Source organism: Fusarium falciforme, chromosome 3, assembly GCF_026873545.1.
Source record: "Fusarium falciforme chromosome 3, complete sequence".
Classification (NCBI taxonomy): Eukaryota; Fungi; Ascomycota; class Sordariomycetes; order Hypocreales; family Nectriaceae; genus Fusarium; species Fusarium falciforme.
Window position 1 is genome coordinate 1656384 of NC_070546.1, and position 19789 is coordinate 1676172.

Genomic DNA, 19789 nt, shown 5'->3' on the forward strand with positions numbered 1-19789 from the left:
CCATGGTGAAGTTGTTGCAAGTCGGGTTTGGTGAGCGCCCAGGTGATGGATTCTGCTGTGGCTGAGAAGCATCACATCCGCAGTTTAATGGCCGGTTCTAAGTAGAATAAATTGAGCCTTGGTTATTATTTGAATTTATCTAGAATTTTAAACCTCGAATTGATGAATTTTGATGAGGTATATGCCAAGTTGAGGATGAAGCTCTCAAGCTCTCATCCACTGCCGCAAACGGTACGTACCCCAGTTCCTCCCTCCAGTGCGTGTCCCGCTGGAGCCTTGCAGCAATGGCGCCCGGGCCACTCAGCTGTCGCCTTGCCGTTATGGGTGCTTGACCTCAACACCAAGCAAGCTCTCAAGCTTCTCTCGTCATCCATCATCGCAAACATCAACAGCCACCACCAGCACGTTCCCCCGTCAACCCCCAATCTCCCACCTTACGCACGCAATCGATACACATACCGCCAGCTGATACTCTTCCCGATAAAACACTCCCGCCCGTCGCCATCATGGGCTCCGATCCCCAGTACGCGAAATGGCCACTGCTGCCTCTCTCGCAGCACGTCTTCACACTCACAAACGCCTATGCCTCCAAGACCGCTCAACAAGCCGCCGTCAAGGCTCTGCAAGATGCCATCGCCCAGGATAAGATGGCTCCATTCTACCGGTACCTCGCCCACCCCCTCGACGGCGTCCTCAACACCATCGGCGAGGGTGGCGCCTCTGCTCCCGGCAGGCCCCTCAGTCGAAAGTCGAGCCTTGTCGGCATGGTCGCCACCAAGCCTGCTGCTACCGTCATCAGCCTCCCTTGGGATGAGGGCTTGTATAACCAGCTGAAGGAGGACAATGACCGCGAGCTGCAGGAGTTCCAGAAGGAGGAGGATGAGGCTGTTGAGCAGGCTGGTGATACTGAGATCATGGCTGCCAAGGGCAAGCGCGCAGAGTTCTGGGCCCGGGTGGGCGACAAGGCACGTCTCTAGAACTCGAAGCAATGCTCTACGTATACCCGCTAACACTCCCCCAGGACAAGGCCATCGCCGCCTACGAGAGCGTCTTCGAAAAGACGGGCATCCTCGGCACCAAGATCGACCTCGTCCTCGCTATAATACGTATGGGCCTTTTCTATGGAGACAAGCCCCTCGTAAAGAAGCACGTCGAGCGCGCCAAGTCTCTCGTCGAAACGGGCGGTGACTGGGATCGCCGCAACCGCCTTAAGGCCTACGAGGGTCTTCACCTCCTCACCGTCCGCTCCTACAACCTCGCCGCCCCGCTGCTGCTCGACTCTCTCTCCACCTTTACCAGCTACGAGCTCTGCACCTACTCCAACCTTGTCGTGTACTCGGTCCTCGCAGGCTCCGTCTCCCTTAAGCGTGTCGACTTCAAGTCCAAGGTCGTCGATGCCCCCGAGATCAAGGCCATCCTCGGAGATGGCGAGGATAAGCTGCTCGCCCTCAGCGGCGCCCTCAGTGCTGGACCTGGTGCCGATGACACTACTGGCGTCAAGGCCCCCAAGGCTGCCACCACCACCGCCGTCAACCTGACCACTCTGGGCACCAGCACCGACCAGCCCGAGGCCGAGTTGGCCATCGACTTTAGCCCTCTGGCTCTCCTTGTTAGCAGCCTCTATAACGGCAACTACAAGACCTTCTTCCGGTCTCTTGCTGAAGTTGAGGAGCAGTTCCTAAACCAGGACCGCTACCTCCACGAGCACAAGAGCTGGTTCATCCGTGAGATGCGCCTGCGCGCCTACCAGCAGCTGCTCCAGAGCTACCGCGTTGTTGGCCTCGAGAGCATGGCCAATGACTTTGGCGTGACTGTCGACTTCCTCGACCGGTAAGACTCCCTACACCCCCGTAAAAATGTGAGAGTATATACTGACTTTGACCTCCAGTGATCTCGCCCGCTTCATCGCCGCCGGCCGCATCCCCTGCACCATCGACCGTGTCACAGGCAAGGGTGTCATTGAGACGAACCGCCCCGACGACAAGAACAAGCAGTACCAGGACGTGGTCCGCCAGGGCGATCAGCTCATCACCAAGCTGCAAAAGTACGGCCAGGCCGTGCGGTTGAGGGGAAGCGAGAGGGCGTAGAGCTGAGGGAGGAGCCTCTGATATCATGCCAATTACGCAGGGTTGCTCTGGGCGAGGATGGGAAAGGAGAGATTGCCCACGCCCACTACCTATTTGTTTGACTGTATGATATGGATTAGACAAGCTATTGCGGTAATAGATTGGCTGGTGTCCCGGTGATGAACAAAAAACATGGGCTGATACCCACGTCAAGGCGTGGTGGTGACAAAGATACTTATCTGATGAGCACATGTCTTGATGTAAAATAACTCAGTCAAGTCCATTATCACCAACATGGCACGATAGGTGTCGACCAGCAAGGGGTCAGTGCATCACGACAACCCTCAAGGGATGAACTTGGTATGGACGCTAGATTGAGCCTCTATTAATCCAGATCTATCTAGCCCGACGCTAAAATGTTTGCATTTGTTTCTCTTTTATTTGTGACCGTAACCTTTGACTAACCCGTCTCTTTTTCATGACAAGCCTCCACACACCATGGGCCTCATGCCACGGACACCACGGCCGAAGACTTCGGCCCCGAACCGCCGAGGCCCCTCTGGCAGCAACCCCGCCATGGTTCGCAGCGAACCTCTTGGCAGGGGCTGAACCGGCGACGCGCAGCCAATGCTATCAATCGCTTTATCGGTACTTGTCGAGGAACTCCTGGTGGAACTTGACGATGCTGCCAACCCACTCGGTGCCGGGGGCCAGGAAGGTGGTTCGGAAGTGGAGAGTGCCCTCCTTCTGGCCGAAGCCGGCGCCGGGGACGACGCAGATACCGGTGGCCTCGAGGAGGCGCATGCAGTAGAACTCGTCGGGCTTCCGGCCCTCGGCGGCGGCGGCCTCGGCGGCCTTCTCGGGCAGGGTGATGGTGGGGAAGAGATACATGGAGCCCTGGGGAGCGGCGCACTCGACGCCCTCCATCTCGGCAAAGGCCTTGTGCAGGGCGGTGGCACGCTCGCGGAGACCCTCGAAGATGCCGTTGTACTCCTTCTGGTAGAGCTCGTACGAGGGCTCGCCCTCCTTGGGGGGGTTGACCATGAGCTCGACGATGCACTGTCCAATGACGGGGGAGCAGAGCATAATGGAGATGAACTTGTAGATGTTGGCCTCGACCTCGGGGTCGAAGTTGACGAGCTCAAAGTAACCACCACGGTGACCGCACTCGCCGACCATGCCCTTGGAGATACTGTGGAGGGAGGCGAGCTCGAGGCCGTCGAACTTGCCGGGGTTCTCCTCCTGGAGGCGTCGGAGGACGGCCTTGAAGCTGTGGAACTTGCCAACAAAGACGTTGGTCTGGTAGACCTCGTCAGCCATGACGACCAGGTTCTTCTCGTTGGCGAACTCGAGGACGGCGCGGATGTCCTCCTCGGGGAGAGAGGCACCGGTGGGGTTGCCGGGGTTGATGATGACGATGCATCGGACGTCGATGCCCTCCTCGACGGCCTTGTCGTACGAGGCACGGATGATCTCAAGGTCGGTTCCCCAGTTCTTGGACTCGTCAAGGAGGTAGGGGACAGCCTTGGCGTTGAGGAGAGCGAGGGTGGCAGTGTAGAGAGGGTACTGGGGGATGGGGATGAGGATGCCGGTGTTGGGGTTGGCGCAGATGGTGTGGAGGAGCGTGTTCACACCGGACGAGGCACCGGCGGAGAGGTAGATCTTGGAGGGGTCGGCAGGGAAGCCATCACGGCCTGGGAGGTGTTAGATGAGGTCCTACAAGGGAGTCACGGGGCTTACTCACGCTCAATGAACTTGGCGACGCTCTCGCGGATGGCGGGGACGCCAGTGCTGGCGCTGTAGGCACCGACAGAGCCAACCTTGCTCAGGAGCCACTTTGCGCGCTCAATGACATCGGTCTTGTAGCCGAGGTGCTGGACGAGGGCCTCCTCGCTCTGGAGGAGCTGGGGGTTCTCGAGGATACTGGCGACCTGGCGGAAGAAGGTCAGGGGCTTCTGGTCGAGCTGCTGAGGGTTTCCGATGTTGGCCGAGATGACCTGCTTAAAGGGGAGGTCGGCGGCGTCGCCAGCGGCGATCTTTGCTCGGTACTCCTCGGACTTAACAGCGAGCTCACCGCGGACGGCGTACTTGGCAGCAACAATGTGCTGGTTGATGTTGTCGACGGTCAATCTCATTTTTGCGGTGGTGGTTGAAAAGGAGAAAGACTGATGGTGGAGGATAGTGGGGGACAAGATAAGAGCAGAAGTTTTTGGCGGGGTAGATTTATGAGGAGTCGACGCGAGTAAGGGTCGTCGCGGGGTAGTAGTCGAGGTAGCACAACTAGCACGGGGACCGACTATATATAAGGCAAAAAAACATCGAACGAGTTAGCAACAGAATCACCCAATCTCGACAACGAGGGAATTGTTAATGTCAATGCTGAGGCCGCAAGCCTCGGGCCAAGGGGATTAGACCAGACAAGGATGAGAGGATCGGTGTGAGTAAGAGAGACGTGCGCAGACAGGCAACGGACAGAGAGAGAGAGAGAGGGAGGAAGCATACACTGTAGCACTGCGGGGGAGGACGCTGCAAGTTCGTGTAAGAGGACACGAGGACCGGAGGATGAAGGAGAAGAAGTGTAAGAGGGAAGAGAAAGGAAAGGTCAACGGGAACGAGGGCGAAGCGGGATACAAATAGAGCGAGCAGTGGGCAATAACGCAGAAGCTAATGTCTAATGGAAATAGACAACAAGCTCGCGTCGTCAGAGGCAGCAGCAGTAGTTGCAGCAGTAGTAGCAGCAGCAGTCGCATCGCAAAGCAAAGCAACAAAGCAAAGCAAGCATAGCAACGGCTAATTGCCCACCATCACCACTCTCCACCCGCAACCACATCACGTCCACGTCCACGTCTGGGGGTGGATGGGATGGGGACCCGGGTGGGTTGCGGTGGGTGCAAGCATCGCTCCAGGCCAGTCTTGAGACGGACGACGGAAATCAGCGCATTTTGTGGGTGGCCGGTCGGTCGCCTGACATGGACTAACATGGACGAGCGAGGCCATCCGCAACAGCCAGCCCTTCCCGGGTCAATGGGGGCGAGCGCCGCATTGTCCATGACGAGGATGAACAATTCTACAGCGCTACTGTATCCCGCGCTGCCTCACCTCAGGTCCAGGGCCCCGGGGAGAGAGTGTGAGTTCAGGGCACCCCCCCTTCTTCCCCTCCGTGGAGAGAGTGCGTGGGTGTGGGCATGGGCATGGATGGGTAGGGATGGGCAAGGGATGGGGATTCAAGGTCCGGACCCGGATCCCCGGAAAAGGACCTGACGAGGGGAGGATGTACGGTGCAGAAGCGATGGGTAAGGGTGAAACTGAGACAGGGCGAGCCGAAACGGCATGATCATGATGGTTGATGCTGATAATGACGACCTTTGACACCATCCAATTGACAAGGACAAGACAGATCCCGGTCCCCGGTCACCTCGTCCGAAGGGGGCTCGGGCTCGGAGGGTCCCGAAGCGATGCCGGGGTCTGCTCGGGGCTAGCCACCGCCTCACCCATCAGATGTTGCCGTGCTCGGGAGAAAGCGACTTGTAAAAGAAAAAAAGGCGGCTGAAGAAGAGAGGGGAAGGGGAGGGGGAAAAAAAGCCAAGCTAGGCCGTGGGAACAAGTGGGCAGCGCGCGTTGTGCAGGCATGCAGTGCAGAGCACAGCACAGCGAAGCGCGAATGGCATGCCATGGCATTGCCAGGACGAGGAAAATAGCAGATCCAATCGAACGCCTTGCAAGATTCGCGGACCGCCTGAGCTAGATCGCGCATAGGCGCGGCCGATGCCTCGGTTTTGTGATTCTCTCCGACGTCTTCTCTCTCTCTGTGACTGTGTCTGTCATCTCTCACTCTCACTAGAGCATCTCTTTCTGCCTCCCGCATTGTCGGGACCGGCCCGGCCATACAGACGGAGGCGCAGATGCAGGCGCATCGCCCGAATGGTGGATGGTTGGTTGGTGTTTGTGCCGGTAATTCTTCTTCCCATCACCCACACACAGCAACGTATGTACAACAAGCTCTCTCGACAAACGTACCTGATGCGGCGGGGCTTCGCCAGTGGCTCATCCAACGCTGGCCGTTGCACGCGAACGTGTCGTCGCTGCTGATCCTCGACGACCTCAACGGCCGCTGGTGCTGCTGCCCTCGTACCGCCTGGCCGAGGGACGCCGATGTGCGACGCGCCAACATGTCGGTTATGTTACGTACTCTATGGTCCTTCGGGTTCGGAGATGGTGTGCCCGAGGCGGAAGCGTGGAGCTGATCGGTGGAGAGAGACAGAGAGAGAGAGAAAAAAGAACTAGGTTCGTAGGTAGGCAGTTAGTTGAAGCTGCCTGCTGTTGAGCTGGTTGAAGAGGTTTGGTTTTGAGGCTCAAGAAGCTCTTGATAGCTCTGAGTCGAAACAAAAAATCTTCAACAGCTCCGATATAGGAACATGGGGGGTAGTGTAGTGACAAGGACAAGCGAAGCGAGAGACAGCTCTTCCCGCGGGAAATTAAAAAACGAGTCTGGGGAAAAAAGCCATGTCTCGTCTCGCCTCGTCCCGTCTCTCGCTCCGTGGGGGTTAGCCATACATACCTATGTGTTGAGACCTCTCAGTCACCGCAACTCGTAGATCCCGATCTCCGCCTGACGAAGGGCGGAAGCTTTGATAAGAATGATGGAAAACGACGGGGCTCGGCGCGAAGCGAGGCGAAATGGGTTAAAAGAGGGGAAGATGGATGAGATGAGATGGGGATGGAGGGCTTGAGAACGTGTTGCAGCTCTTCCGGCCAGTGGTAGATCGCGGCAAAGAGCTACAAGTACATAGTGTCACACGGGCGCTCTTTTCGTCCCAGGTGATCAAGCACAGTACAGTAGCTTTGCTACCTCCCTAGGTAGTTGTGATGTTCTTCTGTATTATATCGCTTCGCGCGGACAACTGCCCGATATCCCTTCCCATCCAGTGAGTGTGATACAGCATTGCGCAAGGCAGTAGGGCCGGAAGTGCCGGTCCCAGGCCCTTCTGGACTCGGGACTTGTGCTGCACCCTTATCTTTATTCTCTGACATTATTTGCTCCTATCGTGCAGCTCTGCAGGTTGTGATAATTGCTTTGTGTCTGATGTGCTGACTCTAAGCCTTCTCATTGGCCAATGGCCCAGCTCAAGTTGCAGCACTAGGCCCCTCGGTGAAGCTCACTCACCGAGTTGCTCCTCACAGGTGAGGAGGGGGTTCAAGCCGGCACTACGTTGTCCCGCCCTCCGACAACCTCCGAAATTTCCCATCCAGCATCACCGGTGCCCATCCCACCAGACAAGCCATCCAATCCGAGTCCCCCCTACGCCTCGTTCACCATGGCAAAGAAGGGTAAGGAAGCTTTCCCTGGCGCATTGGTCGCCCAAGTCTTCTGATTCCAACAGTAACTAACTCAATTCCCTCTTGCAGCCAAGGCTCGCTTGGTGCATGTGCGCCTCATCTCCATGGCCATGACGGGCTTCTTCTACACCTTCAAGCGCCCCAGGACCGCCCCCATGATGAGCATGTTGAAATATGATCCTATTGGTACGTCTCACTGCAATTGCTCTCTTTGCTGCCTCCTGTGCTGACATGGAGACACAGTCCGCAAGAAGGTCTTGTTCCTCGAGACGAAGAAGAGGAAATGATATCCATTTCGATCCTGCTCCATGATACCCACGATTCGTCGGATCCGCCTCGAGAGAACCGATCTGCCTAGACCGGCCAGAGAAGGAGAGAGATGGGGAAAAGAAAGAAACGCCTTTCCGCCCATCGCGGCCAACACCATTTGTAACACTATACGACAGAGCATTGTTGGAGTTTGGGCCCTTGGATCACCTCGCCTCACGAGATGCGACTGTACATGTACATCATAAACCACAATTTCGCGTTACGCCATGACTGCAATCGATGACATGTCTTTGAAGCACAGAATTTGGGTCCTGAGGTGTCGTGCAGTTTGTATTACGGCTAAAGCTATCACCACACGACTGGCTTTTGATAAGTAAGTACACTTGATTGTCCACATCTTCAGTCTCAGTTGTCTCCGCCTCGAGATCGCCAAAATACTCGGTGTCAGTCTTTCTTCGTCCCACCATCATATTTTTGAATCTCATCACCATAACAATGACACACCGGAGCCGTTGCCTGTCGCCCTGATGATGAAGTGGGGGTGTCGCCTGCCTCCCTGGGTAATCGATGTATAAACATGTTGAAGATCAAGTTGTACCGGCTTGGCGTTTTTTGGAGGCAGGGGCTCCAGCAGTGGTTGTTCCACCCTTCATGCCCGATGCCTTTCAATTGTTGCCATTGCGCCGTCTCCTTTCATACACATGCCACGAAGTGAAGGGTGCGCTAGGTGAGACTCTCTGGGAGTTTGTAGGCTTCGTCACGCCAGCGTAGTTTCGTAGAGCCGAACGCGGACGTGGAGCACTGGCATCACGTCGTCGTGATTGCTCTTCAGCAACCGATATTGGCCTTCCTGCTGACACCGAGTATTTTTCGGGACTGCTCACAATGACCTTTCGATCGCGTGGGTTCGGAGTCGGAGTGTAAGGAGGTTGAGAGTCTGGGTCACCGACATCGTGGTCTGCGCCGCCGATTAGTGTGCGACTGGAGTGCGATGTCCCATCGGGGCCGGCCATCTGGTTGAGGGTAGTGTTGACGCTTTGCTGTACCGGCACTTGTCCATTGACGCCATCGACTTGGATTCTGAGAGCCGCGATCACTTCATCCTGGCTCTTGCGGAGTGCATCGCTCTTTTCGACCGCGTCTTGCAAAGCGACGACCAAGGACTCTCGCAAACCTTGGACCTCCCCCGCTCTCTTCGCGAACTCTTCGAACTTCACGCTGAGATCCTCAAGGGAAACACCTTCTTGTTCAAACTCTTGCTCGAGAGTGTCATTGATTGCAACTTGCTGAGCATGCAGGGACTGAAACTCGGGCAGAATGCTGGGATGTATTTAGTGTATGCGGATGCAGCCAACTGCCAGAGAACCACGTACCTTGCAAGGATGGTATCCTTGAACTTGTCGCCCGCCGTCTTCAGATCAGATGCCTTGATTCGATTCTCTGACAGGGACGTCGAGATTGCATCGAACCTGCTGGGATGTTAGCAAAGTCAGCAAGCGGTTTGTACAACGTACTTCGAAAGGAACAATTGGTGTTGGTCCTGAAGAAGCTTCATCACTTGGTCGATGTTGGAATTCTCTTGGATGCAGGATCGAAGTGTGGCCGAAGACTGCTTCTCTCGAGTGAGCTCGGCTCCTTGGTTCGCCAGATCCGCCTCTAGCTGCTGAATATGTTCTTCTTCTAATGGAATGGTAAGCCGCGGTTAAAGACAAGGGAAAACATGAGCGCATACTTCTCTCGCCATCTCGCTGAAGCTCTTCGCAGACCGTTTTGTAGCCTTCCCGCAACTCAACCTGCTTGTTGCGGTTTGCCTCAAGTGCCATGACAACTTCGCTTGCGCTGGATGCTCGGACATTCTTCTCTTGCTGGATTGTGTTGGTGGCTGAATCGCAGTAGGCGAGAGATCTGTGGTAGAGATCTTGTTGTTCGTCAATCGCTTCGTTGAGCTTCGCCTTGTACTCACGCAGCTTGGATGACATGTTCTCTGTGAGCTTTTGCGACTTGCCAAGCTTGCTGCGAAGAGACGCGATGTCGGCGAGAAGGGTGTCCTTTTCCTGCAGAGCGGAGAGTGTCTTCTCTTTCCACTGGTTGCTTTCAGCCATGCACTCACGAGCGACTGTATCTTTCTCAGCCAACTGTTCTTCTTGCTCAGTCAACTGTTCTTCTTGATAGATCAACTGTGCACGTCTCTCGGCCAACAGCTCATTCTTCTTGTCCAATTCTCGATAGGCAATCTCCAGAGTCCTCTCGTTGCGACAGAGCTCGCCTTGTAGCTTCTCGATCTCTTCGCCAGCGAGGTCACGCTCAACCTTGCCCAGGGCATGGAATCGGTTGACTGCGTCCACAACACCTTGCATGACCTCCATTCTGATATTTGTGTCGAACTCAGAAGGACGCTGCTGGCGGATCTCGGGGCAATCCTGAACAGGTGGTATGGGGACGTTGGTGGACTGCGATTGAAGCCGCTCTCGAACTCTGGGATCTTCTTCGGGAAAAGTGGATGCGAGAGACAAAGTTGGAAGGGAGCCGCTGGAGTCATGATCCGTGGTAGAAGGGCTTTCCTCGTGATGATAGCTCTGGGGTTGTTCGGGAGTGCTGTCTTGGGGACACGAGTGAAGGCGGCCTTGAAAGCTCTCGTGATGTGAAACAGGAGGACTCTCATGAGCGGTAAAGTTCTGGCTCTGGGGGCGCAGAGCTGTGGCTGATGGGTGCGTTTCAAGAATAGGGGTTTCTACAAGCCCGGGTTGAGGTCTCTCACAAAGAGCTGGAGGCTGACATCCGGTGGGGATTTGGGTAGCAGGCCCTGGATGTGGTGGGATATGCTGAGGCACGAAAGAAGGAGGCCGATGTGACCAAAATGCGAGGTTGCTACCACGAGGTGGAGGGGCTGCGAAGGCGAATTCCTCCTGAGGGGGCTCGTCGTTAGGTGTAGTGAGCCATGAACCTCGGGCAGGTGCAGTTGAAGTGGTTGCCGGTTCCTGTGAGCTTGGCTCTGGAGAGGGAGATTCAAACATGTTGACCTCGTCTGGGTTGATATAGGAGACCTCCCTGCTCCCTCTGGACCGGGAGCCCGGCGAAGATGCTATGTCGAGGGGGGAAAGATGATATAGGCCTTTGGTTCTGTTCTGGAGAGCGTCGCTGGAATAGACTCAGAAGTGTAGAAGAAGGTACGGAAGATGGTGATGGCAAGAGGAAGCTTTGGCGGATAGTTTCCTCTGCCCGTAGGAGGGGGAGAAAGAAGATGACGGGTGAAAGAAGAGAGGGGTGGCGGAGGAGAGAGAAGATGATGGGAGGGAGAAGATGGATGGGAGAAGAGACGAGGGGAGGCGAAGATATAGACGTCTGCCCTCGACGCGGTGGTCACCTTCCATGTCAGTTGAAGGAGAGGCGTATAAGGAAGGATACTCACTGATTACTTGCTCTGCACTATACAATTTCGTAGTTGATTTTTGTTTAGGGAAGCTGCGGCGGTTTGGGCTCGAGGGGGAACAGGCCTGAGCCTCCAGATTTCTTGACTGACGACTGCCGTCAAGTGTCGTGTTCGGAAGGCACTCTGCCCAACACCAGGCGATGTTCGGACATGTGAAAGGCACCGTAGAGGACGTGAATGGTAAATAGGTAGGAGCCATCCTGTGTATCAACGTGTGTTCCGCAACAGCTGTGGCCTGTTTCGAGCATCTCGATGACATGTGAAGTCCTGGGAGCGGCATCAAGGCAAGTGCTCCTCTACGAATCGACTGGTTCGCGGTACCATCGAACTGAGGATGAACGACAGCAGCGGCCAAGACAAAGAAGGAGGCCGCGGGAGAAGATTTTGTTGAATCCCCAACGGAGTAGGGGCCTGTCAACTTGGAAGGTATGATGGATAGAGTCCAGGAAGAGGACGAGGACGAGGACTGAGGTATTGGCACCGACCTCGCAATGCCTGGACTGGTGTTGTGCGTAGGAATTGAGACTGGATGACTACGTGATGGAACTGGTTGTATTATCTATTGACAGTGAGTACATAGATGGATGGCTTGCGGCTGTTGGCTCTGCTGGCAAGGGGGCTCTCGGGGCCCGTGGTTGTGGTAGGAAAATCGGGCTTCAGTGCGTTGTTGGAGATACCATAGCTCGTATGAGTTTTCTTTAGCAAGGATTGAAAATTGGCAGCCTTGACGCCAGCGATTGCAAGCATATAGAACAGTAGGCCGCTCAGAGCCTCTCCATTGTAAACGTGAGCGTCGAATAATCCATTTATAGCCGCCAATTGTTGCGTACATTGCGAGATCAAGCTTAAGCTCTTCTCGCGAGGGATAATATTGAAAAGCTGGGAGGTCTTCCATTGGTTATTGTAGGTGCTAAGTTATAGGGCTCTTAGGGCACTAGAGGGAAGGAATTACAGTGGGCTATTGCTGACTAAGGCACAGGGGTGCAGTGTACGGGGCGGTGCACGTAGGGGCTCCCTCTGTGCAGCCTTGTGCAAGAGGCTGCGGAGGGCTTTCTCCACTCCTAGCACCTGGCACTTTTTCGCAGACCTCCTTTTGCACTAAGCTACGAAATCCGCGAAAAAGCTCACAGGTGTTATACTTTTTGGGAAAAGTTGCCAAGGCCCTTGGCTACAATAGGAAAGATAAAAAAAAGGTACTTCTGAATATTTGCATAACTTTTAGGGGTGCAGCACAGTTTTTTTAGGCCAACCAGAGGCTCTTCCGGCTGGCGTGACTGAAGCAGAGGTCTCCACTCCTAGCACCACAGCGCAGCCCTCTTGCCGATCAGGCCCTTAATAGGGATATCTAGGTAGGCTATCATCCATGGGGTGTCTAGCCGCAGCCGTGGCAGAGAGTCGATCCGGCTCTCGGTGGATCGGCTCAAGTCACCGTAGTTCTCAAAAGACGATGGAATTGGTGAGCATCAAGTGCGAAAGCGCCCCGAGCGACCACATGTCTACGGGGTATCATCTTGTTTATCTCCTTGACTGCCCTCAAAACTCCTTTTCCATCATATCCATGCCCCTCCAGGTAGACCACACCGTATGAGCCTCTCCCGAGTCCAGTGCTCAACCCCTCCGGAACCGCCGTTCGCGTGCCGACTGCCAATCTCGTGAAACACATACTGGAAGCCGTCGCCTACCGCCCCAAGTCTCGATTCTTGAGTCGCGCACCATGTCCGGAAGAGTCTCTTGGTCTGGGCTCGTCATCGCGGGCACATTTATCGAGGCTGGCATCGCGAACTCGGCAGCACAGACCAGGGCCAAGGTTCAAAAAACGCAACGTCAATCATTGAGCAGTTGGAGCTAATTGAAGATGTCGGCCGCAGAGAGGCCGCGGCGAGAACTGGGAGAGAGAAGATTTGTTGGAGAAGGAAAGCGAGGCACCTGAACTATTCTGCCTCAGCATGATTTTCCTTCATGTGGGCGGCGCCTCCATCGACAAGAGCTGAGCCACACGCCCCCGGCTTCTTGCTGGGGCCAAATGTTGAAGCAACTTGTCTGGGACCATCATGGATGTCTTCCTGCATCAGCCGACAGCGTTGTTCGCCGCCACGCCCACTGCACCACTAGCATTGCCAGAGTAACGCAGCTGGTCAGAGGTTCATCATTATCCAGAACCGAATTTTGGTACAGCTTCACACTAAAGGGGTGTCTTTGCCCACAGCTCCAAGCAGACATCCAACATGGGGGGGTTCCTTCTTCTTCCCAAGAGTTATTTGTCTCCCCGAGGTTCGCAAGTAAACACCTCGCTATCCTACCTCCCCGGTCATAGAGTCGATTGGGTCTTCTCTCGTGCCTTCTCCATCCGTGCAAGCTCCCTGTCTATCCTCTTGAAACTCCAGCTCTGCCAGAAGGAGGGGTCTAAGAAAAACTCGCATTAGTTTTACCACGGCCGCACCGGAAGCACTCTGCATTTGGACTGACAGAGAAATGGTCTCAGGTCTAGAATCGGTCAGCCATTTTTTGCCGTTCGTTGGAATTCCCCATTTGTGGCAGTGGTTACGACTTACCGAAGCGATTGTCGTCGGGCGAGTAATCATTGCTAGACGGGGGATTAGCTCAACTCAACTCAACTTATACCAGGACAAGTGGGGGAGAGAAGTTCAAGTCGTTTACCAGTGTACTATTTTTTTAAAGGAGAAAAGGTTAGCACAGAAATAAAGCTCATCCCAAATTCGGAAAAAGGCGAGGGTGGCCAAAAGCATTCAGGGCCCAAGAACGGTTCCTCAAAGGAACTCAACGTGCGCGCACTTACTAGCCGGGGTGAGGGTGGTGGCCTTGTGGCGTGTGATGGCGCTGTTCCTCGGTTAGCTACTGTGGTTTTCTGGCGAGGGGGTTCGAAGCATTGGTCGGCCCGGTGTTGAATGCTCGTAGAAAAATGGCCTGCCTCAACACCACATTCCCTGAGGGGACGACGTACTATTGTGCAAAGAAGAACTTGACTTTTTCCGCGATTTCTGCCGGTTCGAGGGAGGGATTCTGGTCGTCTGGTCCCTTGTTTCGATCCTTTCCCCAGACGTGAACGAGATGCTGCCACATTGACAAGGGTCCCATCTTCCTCTCCTTACGAAGGCGCCCTGTGTTTTTTTTTGTTATTAGAAAAAGATCTCAAAAGGGAGGAAGGGAACTACAGGTTGTTCGTTCATACCAAAGGCGGTCAGTTCGGCATAGGTGATTCCCATGTCTGCCTCATCCGACTGTGTGTAGTCCTCCGTCACGGGCTCCAGCTCGGCCGTGGGGGTGGCAGTGAGGAAGCCCTCGAGACACGGCATGTCGAACTCAACCTGGGCCCACGCGATGAAGCCCCTGAGGGCTGCCTTGTCGATGGAGCCAATCGGGTTGATATCTGCCGAAGAGCAGTCGTACTTGGTCATGTAACCTCTGAGCGCTGGAGATACACACACACAGACACACAAATCAGCTGCGTCCTCGTTCATCAGGGGATCATGACTGCTATGCCTACCCTCGCCGACATTGGCGCTGCCCAGGACCAGCAGGCTGCCCCCGCCAGCCAGCTTACGGGTCGTTGGAAGGATTTGAGCAAATTCGTAAGCAACCTGCCATGGTGGGAGATGGATGGGTTAGCCACAGAATATGAACAAAGCTAGGGGTTTTACTCCGGGTAGGTTGTCGTACCACCATCCGTGTGCGTGCTTGGATGTTCTGCAGCATGAGATTCTCGGCTTCTGAGCCGCCCTCTACTTTGAACTTTGCATCCAAGCCGAGCGAACTTTTGACGAGGTTTTTCTGCGCATGATACACAGAGTCGATATCAAGATCGATGTGGTAGCTTCCTATGGCCTCGGATAAATCTTTTGCACGTTGGCGTGTCTCACGGGAGCTCTGCTTTGACATTCCCATGTATACTGTGTGCAAGACGCGATGGCATAGTTCCTGAGCGGTTCGGGGAAGAGCAGAGTCGCCGAATAAACGTTTAAGGGTAGTGATCACCGACTGGTTTCCGTCCTTGATGGCAAGGATGGCAAGTCGGCACATTGAGAAGACAGAGACGGCTGGATTGAAGCTGTTAGTGAATCGCCTGGCATGCTCAGAAAACACAGGAGCAGCTGCTTCGACTTCACCTACCTGTCGAGCAGGAGTCCAGGCCACCGGATAGAGGGGCGAGACTACAGAATACCGTCAGTCAACGAGAACATCGAGCCACGAGTTGTCATGAGATCTGGACAACTCACAACCCCCCAGATTTACTCCTTGCCATGTAATCCCAAAGGTAACAACCAGTGCACTGTGCATGAATTTAGTAGTCAAGCCCAGGAGTTGTTGTTGGTCGATAGGGGTTACTATACAAGTGCAATTTCCTCTTCGGCTGAGTAGAACTTCGGTTCCCGAGGTAGAGTCGGTCGGAGACGCAGGTTCAACTCATCCTCTTCGGGGCTAAGCTCGAAGGAGGTCTGTATCCTGTGGTACTTCCGAGTGTTCTGTGCAGCCTGCATCGCCCGGGATATACTCGAGCGGTAGGCCCGAACCTCGTCAAGGTCAACGGTCGCAGTGACAATGTCGACGTCATTGAGCGAAAACTGGGGGCTCTGCGCGAGTACCTGGCCATTGCAGAAAATCATGGCAGACCCGTCAAAATACAGCCTGTCGCCATCGCCGCCTGTGAAAAGGAAAGTCAGGTGTTGGAAAAGGATGAAGATACTAGAAAGTGTCATGCAGGACAAGGGGAACAAACCGGAGACATTGGAATATATATATACACCTCCGCACTTGCGCGTGGCTTCACCAATGAGCTTCAGCCTGGTATCTAGTTTCTGCAAGCTGAAATGGCTAGCAGAACTATTGGTGATTATTTCAACGCCGTCCAAGGTCATCGGAATATCTAGGCAAGCCTGTCAGTGTGGGTTCCGGTAGCAGGGCTAATAGCAGTGTGTGTGATGTACGCACGAGGCGCGTCCGGCGACCACATTTCCTCGCAAGTTTCAGCTCCAAAGCAGCTATCGGGTGTGCTTATGACGCAATCTCCAAAGAGCACATGTGTGCTTCCTTGTAGTTTTTGTAGAATCTTTGGCAAGTGAAACTCTTCCCACTGTGTCGGCCGGAGCCAGGGAGTGAAGTACCGCATTTCTCGGTAATCTATATTGTTAGTTTAAACCACGTCTAGTTGTTGTTACACCGGGATGTAAGAGAAACCTACTGCCGTCATTCGCTAAATCTGTCTCTAATGTTAGTAACGCAACGTAGAACTGGTCTGGCCCTGGACATAGCCCACGTAGCTCGGCGGAGCCAACAGGGGGGAGGAGGCTGACGGTTGTTGTACTTACACATTTTCGGGCGGATAAAGAGAATCTTTCCATCGAGGCAGACTACTCTGCAGTTGTAGTTCACGTTGCGGTGGGTGACGGGAAGACCAATATCCAGGAGTATGCCATGGCAGGTTTCGTCTTCAAGAATTCGGGCCAGCATCTCCATGCAATGCAGGTAAAGATCGGGCTCAAGAAAGTGATCATTGCACGAATAACCCGATATCTCTAATTCCTATCGAGTGGGAAATCTCAGGATAGTTGTTTAAAGCCGTTGGAGAGGAGGAGGGGTAATGGAGATGGAAAGCATGAAGCGAAAAGAAGCATACCGGTCCCACGCGAAGTCTTGCACCAGCAGCTTTAGCCTGGCGAATCGACTCGACAATCCTGTCCGTATTTCCCTAACAGGCGTCAGTCAGGATTTCGTTCTCATCCAATGAATAAGACAGTACCTCAAAGTCGAGGGCTCATTGCCTGAGCGAGGAGGCAGCGACGGTCACGAGCCGGCCCATGACTACGAAGTCTGGTGTTCTACTGGCTGACGTGTGGGCGTTGAGGTCAAGGGCAAGCGAGTGCTGATCTAGAAGCGATTGTCTCTTCGGTTTTCGCAATCCTGGTGTGTAACGTCCAACCCCCCACAACCGACTACCCCCCACAACCAACCACCTGTTTCCACAATAACGCCAAGGTCATATGATCGCGATGATTAGTTAATAACCAACAACGGGAAGCTATATTGATCTGATTTTTTGACTAGTGAAGGTTTAGATAGAATATATGCTCTAGATTAGCTTGTTTTATCTTAGAAACCCTTATAGCAGTCCTACGCGGCTATATAATCTTAAGTATCGCCTTATAAGCTTTCTTAATCATAGGAACCTTTATAAACTCAGCGTTGCTATTAAAGGCGACTTTTTTTCTTTTCTTTAGTCTTAATTTTTTATTCTAAGACTTTAATATTAATATTTCCTTTGCCTATATCTCTAATATAACGCTATTATCCTTATAATAATACCCTATTTTCCTTATAAGTAGCGATATAACTAGAGGGATCTTATAGGTTAAGGAGATTACGTTAAGTGCCTATTTTACTTATGCTATTAAGCGAGGAGTCCTTAGAGGATATTTAAAAGGACTTTCTATAGGCATAGGCAGCGTTTTAGGCCTCTTAGGTATCTCTATAACTATTAGGTTTATTAGGACCTAGGCCACGCTAACTAGCTATAATCTTAAAGCCTTCTAGCCTGCTATAATATTATCTTTAGTAATTGCTTTAATCTAGGCCTTATAATAATTAACGAGGAAGGTTATCTTACTAATTAGCATTAAGTCTATAATAGAGGAGAGGTTAGAAAGAAGGCGATAGTATATAGTCTTTAAAGGACTAAAGATAGTAATATTAAGGGGCTAGAAGATATAGGAAGAGTAAAAGATAAGGAATAAAAAATAGATATTATTATTATAATACTTAAAGAGGAATTCCTTAGTTATATAGCTATTATAACTATTAAGAATAAAAAGTTATAGTTCCTAGGGGTCCTTAGGCGCTATCTCTAGGATAAATATATTATATAGCTATTAGAGCGCGATCTAGTTATTTATTTACCTTTTCTTAGAGTATATAAAGTTTTAATCTTTAAGGAAATTAATATTATAAAGGAACTATTATTATTAAACTAATCTACCTTTAAAGATTACTAGGGGCTTTAAGACTCTCCCTATCGCTAAGATATACTTAAGAATTAAAATCTAGGACCTTAAACTAAGTTATTTTAAAAGTACTAACTTCTTCTCTACTTAACTAAGAATAAGACTATTAAGTCTAATCCCTTCTATTATACCGACTTTATCTATATTATAATAATACTTCTACTTAATCTTCTTAATAGGCGGTATTATTAGAAGCATAAAAAAGGCCTTAATTAGTTTAATAGAAGCGCTATAATAATAATTAAAGTTAATCTTTTTGCCTTTAAGTATCTTTATATCTAAAAAACACATTAAAAAACCCTTAAGCTAGTATTTTCTAATACTATCTTTAAAGCCATTATATATAGCTACCTTACCGGCGAAGTCTCTAACTTATAAGTAAGAAATAAGGTAGCCTAGGTCGTGCTAGATAAGAATCTAGTCTTATAGCTTTCTTTCTTACCGTGGCGTAAGCTTTTACTAGGCCTCGTTATGCTCTTTTCGCGGATTATAGCTATGAATTTATCCCTTAAAGGTAGAACGTAGTATCTTATATATATTAGCGGCCTTATTTATTAAAATGCTATCTGCATATATCTATAACGCATCTTGCATATTCTATTTAGTCCATTCGGGCATAGCGAAAACGATATAAAAGTCGGCTTAGCGATAGCTTTAATATTGGTTAAGAAATCGCGGTCTAAAGATGTGGCCTAATAGTGTTGCAAGGTGGAAAATGGGTGGTCGGTTGTGGGGGGTTGGACGTTACTTTGTGTCTGGGGAAAGAAGGGACGTTAGCAAGTCTTGATTTGAAACAGGCACCCAGTCATGACAATTTATAAGGGGCGCCTGAGTTCGGAGGAAAATTGGGTTAAGAAAGTGTTATGGGTGCCTGAGGCACCCAGACCCACAACAGCCTGAGCCCACCTCATCGTTGGGTTAACTGGACTTCGTAACCTTGGAGGGACATACGCGCCTTTTGCGGGCATGACGCCCGCGGAAAGGTTCTAGTGCCAAATCAGGTGACATCCAGGTAGATCGTGATTGGTAGATATGGCTTATCTTGTTGATGTAAGGATGTGGGGCGGCCGTTAAATCCGCCGACTAATCGGGGTAACCCTGGCTAGTCGTTATATGCGCAGAGACCTCTTAAAAGCTCTATAGCCGAGCCACTATAGAAGGCTCGGTAAGTTAAAGTCTTATATATAATAGAGACCTACCTTTAATTTATAATTTTACCCTAATTAAGCTATTAAGGCCTACTATTTTATAATTCTTTAACTTCTTCTTAATAGATAATTAATATAAAATTAAGATAAAAGAATTAAGAGAATCCTATTATTCCCCGGAATAATTATCTACTTCGCGATTTATTATAGAGGATAACCTAAGAAATACCCTATTAAACTTTTCTAATTTAAAAAACCTTAAAGAGCTAATTTAAGAAACTAGAGGGTACTATGATTTACTGCTATCTATAGGCTAGTCTTATAGCGGCCTATCCCTAATAAATAAGGTAAGTATTATAAACCTCCTTAATATAGATTAATAATAAATATTAGAATTACTATAATTAGTAAGATCTTATACTAAGAGAGATACCTCGCCGAGGGGAAGATAAAGGTTAACCTTAATAATTTTTTTTTTATTTTTATCCTTAGCCTTAACCTTATTAAATAGGTCGAGAAAGAGCT

At 51.7% G+C, this 19789-nt stretch overlaps 4 protein-coding genes and 1 pseudogene across 5 annotated transcripts, besides 1 other annotated feature; 2 read left to right on the forward strand and 3 right to left on the reverse strand.

Annotated features, from left to right (window-relative positions):
* Positions 1–506: 506 nt before the first annotated feature.
* On the forward strand, positions 507–2087 carry NCS54_00384100 (PCI domain-containing protein; the record flags this gene model as incomplete). The annotated part of the gene is made up of 3 exons (XM_053149397.1): positions 507–965; positions 1022–1830; positions 1889–2087. 3 exons carry the CDS (start codon positions 507–509, stop codon positions 2085–2087), a joined length of 1467 nt encoding a protein of 488 aa, XP_053005372.1.
* Positions 2088–2708: 621 nt separating this feature from the next.
* Positions 2709–4201, reverse strand: NCS54_00384200 (Alanine transaminase; the record flags this gene model as incomplete). The annotated part of the gene is made up of 2 exons (XM_053149398.1): positions 2709–3760; positions 3811–4201. 2 exons carry the CDS (start codon positions 4199–4201, stop codon positions 2709–2711), a joined length of 1443 nt encoding a protein of 480 aa, XP_053005373.1.
* A 3180-nt stretch (positions 4202–7381) lies between these two features.
* On the forward strand, positions 7382–7690 carry NCS54_00384300 (Hypothetical protein; the record flags this gene model as incomplete). The annotated part of the gene is made up of 3 exons (XM_053149399.1): positions 7382–7394; positions 7473–7589; positions 7647–7690. The coding sequence occupies 3 exons, from the start codon at positions 7382–7384 to the stop codon at positions 7688–7690; spliced, it is 174 nt and encodes a 57-aa protein (XP_053005374.1).
* A 648-nt stretch (positions 7691–8338) lies between these two features.
* Positions 8339–10687, reverse strand: NCS54_00384400 (Hypothetical protein; the record flags this gene model as incomplete). Its single annotated transcript, XM_053149400.1, has 5 exons — positions 8339–8993; positions 9047–9142; positions 9188–9353; positions 9406–10374; positions 10432–10687. 5 exons carry the CDS (start codon positions 10685–10687, stop codon positions 8339–8341), a joined length of 2142 nt encoding a protein of 713 aa, XP_053005375.1.
* A 2724-nt stretch (positions 10688–13411) lies between these two features.
* Positions 13412–16807, reverse strand: NCS54_00384500 (annotated as a pseudogene). The gene is made up of 16 exons: positions 16736–16807; positions 16428–16641; positions 16301–16318; positions 16051–16239; positions 15839–15985; positions 15453–15763; positions 15339–15391; positions 15232–15272; positions 14782–15158; positions 14294–14702; positions 14066–14222; positions 13901–13941; positions 13762–13768; positions 13656–13687; positions 13570–13587; positions 13412–13506 (listed from the first exon to the last, which is right to left on the reverse strand).
* Positions 13412–16807: a sequence feature.
* Positions 16808–19789: the final 2982 nt, after the last annotated feature.